At 37.8% G+C, this 5000-nt stretch overlaps 1 protein-coding gene across 1 annotated transcript in view; it reads left to right on the top strand.

The window, feature by feature from the left end:
- The first annotated feature begins 2098 nt into the window (after positions 1 to 2098).
- The window catches only part of LOC125028666 (liprin-alpha-2-like), an 80767-nt gene continuing 77865 nt past the window's right edge, over positions 2099 to 5000 (top strand). Inside the window, exon 1 of the mRNA XM_047618144.1 lies at positions 2099 to 2641. Within this exon, the coding sequence (XP_047474100.1) occupies positions 2393 to 2641 (249 nt within the window). The 5' untranslated portion in view covers positions 2099 to 2392. The remainder of the gene's footprint in view (positions 2642 to 5000) is intronic.

A 5000-nucleotide genomic window follows, 5' to 3' on the forward strand; every position in this document is an offset into this window, starting at 1 on the left:
ATAATTTTAGGCGGAAGATGTGAGCAAATATAGGAACAGACGAACGGAAAGTCAAACATTATAAAAAATAGTAATAATCATAATAATAGCAACAATGATAATAAACGTAGTAATAACGAAGGGAACATGATAATTGTAATGATTATGGAGATAATGATGACGGTAATGAAACTAGTAATTTTAATTATTAAAATTATGATAATTATAGTAAAGATAATAACAGTGGTGATTACTACTGATAGAATGGTTTTAGTTATTATTATGATAATTATTAGTATCATCATGGTGATGATTATCATTGTTATTACTATTATTATTATTTATATCATCATATTATTGCTAATAATAATAATATTGTTATTATCACTACTGATATCATCATCATTATTATAATGATAATCATTATATTAGTGATAATTATCATAACAATGATAAGAATAATAGTAATAATAATAATGATAATAGTGATGGTAATTATAATATTGAAAATTAAAGATGAAAGTAATAGTGATACCAATGATAATAACAGTAGCAATAATAATGATAACAATATTATAACTGATACTGACGATGATAATAATGATTATGGTAATAATGATGATAAGAATTATGATGATAATAACATTAATGATGGTAATAGTAATGGTAATGATTTTAGAGATAATGACGACGATAATAACAATAATGACAGTGATGATAATAACAGTAATGATAATGATAGAATATTATTATCATTATCACCATTGTCATTATTATCATTATCATTATTATAATAATAATGATAATGGTAATAATAATAATTATCATTATTAATATGATATCATTAATGTCATTGATAATAGTAATAATAGTATTGATAATGGTAATAGAAATGATAATAATAATAATAATATTGATAGTGATAATGATGATAATAGTAATAATAATGATAATAGTAATAACAATGATAATAATAATAATAATAATATCGAGAAACTGTATCAAAAATAATATGCATTTTCATAACATAACATTACGTATATCGTAACTCTCTTTGTAATGTCTAGTTTTTTTTTTACTTAACCATGATTTTTTTATTTTTTTATTTTCATTAGAGCACCAGTATGATAATATTTGTTCACTATATCTATTGATATATGGGAATACCGTATTGCTATCAGAAATCTTCATGAAAGTAATGATAGCAATTATGACAACAGCATTCATGATGATGAGAAGATAAAGGGTCACGAAGGTTAATATAGCCATTTCACGATCTTAAAAGAGATAACAATTTTGTAAAACGCCATTAATTATTGATTGTTTTTTTCCATCGTCTTCGTACACAATACAACAGTATAGAGCTTCGTCCGTATTTTGCCTGATTACACAAATATTATCGGCAGTTTTAATGACTGTGCGTGGATATGACGCACGCTTCATACAGAGACAATATCGTACTGTGTGGCTATAACGCATCCTTTATATCAAGACAATATTGTTCGTTATATCTCGCGCTACCTTGTTCACAGCGAAGGAAAAGGTATAGGACATATCTTTTTGATGTCGGCTGTTTTCTCTCTTCCTTTTGTCTTCCTCTGGACATGAAGCTTAGCATAGATGAAAAAAGACTGTTATCATTATGGGGGAAAATTAGACAGGAAATCACACAGACGTATTTAGATAAGAATTTAGTGAGTCGCTTCCATTCATACGTTCGCGCTGTAGTACACTTCAGGCCACCACGGTCGCATTCGCGGGTCCCGTCTCCTCCCTCTCGCCATTCTTGAAAAAACCGGTGGGAAATTGCATAGATATATATAAAAAACTTAATGTACCACATTAATGGGTCAATAATTAATTGAAATAAAATTATGGAGAATAATAGATTTAAAATTAAAGCCCGCTGGTCATATCAGCTATCTTCGAACGCGCGCATAGAGTCGGTCTCTTGTAAAACGATGGAATATCAGAAAAATAAATAATGTAAAAGAGATAACTCACCTAAAATTGTATTATAATGATGAAATAAAATAAAAGGAGGAAAAGAAATTCGAAATAAAAGACCACAGGATATATTATCCATGCTCGAACGCGCGGCAGGAGTCAGTCTCGAAAATGGCCGACGCTCGATAGCGGGCAGGGCGGACTCGCAGCGGATTTTTGTGATTACTGAATGATATTACTTCTACCGAGTGCATAATGTGGTGCAAAGAGCTCTTGAATGGTGGCTGTGTGAGGTGGATCCGTCCTCTGAAAGCTTAGGGATCGAATATGAGGGTGAAAATAGCTCAGAGGTTATAGCATGATCGTGGGAGAGTCGATGGTGAGTCGATTAACGAAAGGCTTGTTTCGGGAGAGTTAAAAAAGAAAAGAAAAATTACGATTCGACACCCTCCTCTAGCCATCCAACATGTGGAATATGATGTGTGACGTGATGCCCACCATCGCTGAGGACAGCATCTCTCAGCGGGGCTCGCAATTCAGCGGAGACGACGCCAACTTTGAGCAGCTGATGGTGTCGATGCTGGACGAGAGAGACAAGCTGCTCGACACCATCAGAGAGACGCAGGAGAGACTCAGCGAGATCGAGACCAAGTACCAGGAGCTCGAGAAGGAGAGGGACAGCCTGCAGAGACAGCTCGACGCCAATCTCCCGCAGGTAAAGTAACAGGACGAGTGGGAGTGTGGAAGGGGGTGCGAGTTGGGGATTCCTGGGGTGGGAGAGGTCGATGGAAATTGAAGAATCAGTAGGGAAAGAGGGATAAAGAAAGGGAAGAAAGGTAAGGGAGAAGGGGTAGGGGGGAGGGAAGGTGAGATGTCGAGGGTGAGGTCGACGTCTGAGCCATTTTCACTCGTCAGGGAGGGGTTGGAGAGTGGGAGAGGTCGGTTGAAAATCAAAAAGGCAACGACAGAGGAGTGAATACATAAAAGGGGGAACAAAATATAGAGAGGAGAGGGAAGGAGAAGTCGAGGTCGAGGTCGACGTCTGAGCCATTTTCTCTGATGCCAAGGTTAAGGGTGCGGATCCTTAAGAGAGGGAACACTGGCTCTCCTATCCGCCTCCTTCCTCCATATTCACTCTTTTCCCTTTCTATCTGCATTTCATGTCTGCTTTCATCATATATCTGTGTATTTTTTAGTGGCATCATCGTTTTATCGATGACTATTCGAGCCGCTTCCCTCAGAGAGGAATGATCGAGGAGGAAAACGAAAAAGGGAAGAGAGAGAGAGAGAGAGAGAGAGAGAGAGAGAGAGAGAGAGAGAGAGAGAGAGAGAGAGAGAGAGAGAGAGAGAGAGAGAGAGAGAGAGAGAGAGAGAGAGAAACCAAGTGTGCCCAAGGGTGAGCCCAAGGGTGAGAGAAGGGCGTGCAAAAGGGCGTGTTGGAGCGAGTGCCGTGGCGGGCGGCCGGGCGACGGTGAAGCTGATATATTGATGAAAAACGTCCCACCACGCAGACGCCCGAGGAGCCTCTCGTTCCGTGGTGATTTTGCTCGGGATTCACGTCTTCTCTCTCTCTCTCTCTCTCTCTCTATCTCCTTCGTCCTTTCTTGTCGGTTTTGATGACTTGTTTTTCCTTTTTTTTATTTTACCTCTTTATTCCCCGTCTCGTTCGATCTCTTCATTTCATTTCGTGAGACGGGACGGGGAAGAGAGGAAGGTCTGGAGGGTGGGTATAGCCGTAGCAAGGACGGAGGAGCGAGGGAGGCTGATCGACCTGGGCATTCTGGGCAGAAAAAAAAAGAGGTTGATTAAGGCACTAGTCTCGCCATGGCTCCGTTGACGGGCCCGGCAAGAGTGACCGATAGGCGTAAACATCGGCGACATAGGCCTACGCCGGGGAGAGAGAGAGAGAGAGAGAGAGAGAGACAGGTGTTGTTTTAACGTTCGAATGACATCAGTACTGTTATATTGTTAAAATAAAGTGAGATTACTGTTCCTTTCTTTTACCTTATTTGCGGTCAGAATCGCGTTCGGTCGGTCGGTATTTTTTAAATGGGAGTAGGCCTAAGTGTGGGTGCGTGTGAGATATCATGGGCAATTATTTCACGTCAGGGGGATGTAGGCCTGCGTTAATTCATGGTCTGAGCGAATGGCTCGGTGTTTTAGTGTGGGTTGATGGATCATGTTGTTATGGTTGCAGTTTTGTTGATTGCAATTATATTGGCATGAAGTTTTGATACAGATTGTGAATACTGCATTAGAGACATTTCATTTTATTTTAGAATTTGAAAGCCTGTATGATAGAAGTACTTAATATTCATCTTATATGAGAATGAACAGTAAATCTTAAAAAGAGATCTTTAGTGGCCTTCAAAACCAGCCTTTTATTGAATTTCCATTAGTGTTGTCCAAGGCTTTCAAAGTATAATTTTTTTCTAACTGTTAGATTAGCTGTGCTTTATTCAAATCCCCAGAAAATGCATCATGATCAGTGATAGAAGGCTTATATTATTAAATCTAATCCTTTAGTATCACAGCATCGGTATTACTTATGCCTTCCACAGTTATATTGTCAGAAAACTTCAACCGTTCACCACATGTATTATGGCAAAATGGTTCCCTATTTGGCGGTTATTTGCCACTAACATCTCCAAGGTCTTGAAAACAAATATTTTGTGAAGGTTTGCCAGCATTTGCCAGGTACCAATCAGTACAAGGCCAGTTGTGGATGTTAGGTGTCTTCTAAATATTTACTGAACTCACATCTGGCAATGCATTTATACATAAATACTGTTGGCTTCATTAATTAGGGTGTGTATATATTAAAGGAATTCCCATAAAGCATTGGGATATTATTCATTTTTGCAATAAAAATGTATCTGCAAGCTTCGTAAAGTATTGAAGGGAGTAGAAAAGATGAATGTCAGTCTTTGAATCGTAGTATCCAATGTCTTGTAATAACATCTTTTCCTCTTTGTCATCTTTCTTCATGTTTGTCTTCATCATTTCGTTGTTGTTCTGTATGGTTTTGGTTTTGTTATCTCTTTATTTAAAGATCTATGGCAGCTTTTCAATGA

Source organism: Penaeus chinensis, chromosome 1 (assembly GCF_019202785.1).
Source record: "Penaeus chinensis breed Huanghai No. 1 chromosome 1, ASM1920278v2, whole genome shotgun sequence".
NCBI lineage: Eukaryota > Metazoa > Arthropoda > Malacostraca > Decapoda > Penaeidae > Penaeus > Penaeus chinensis.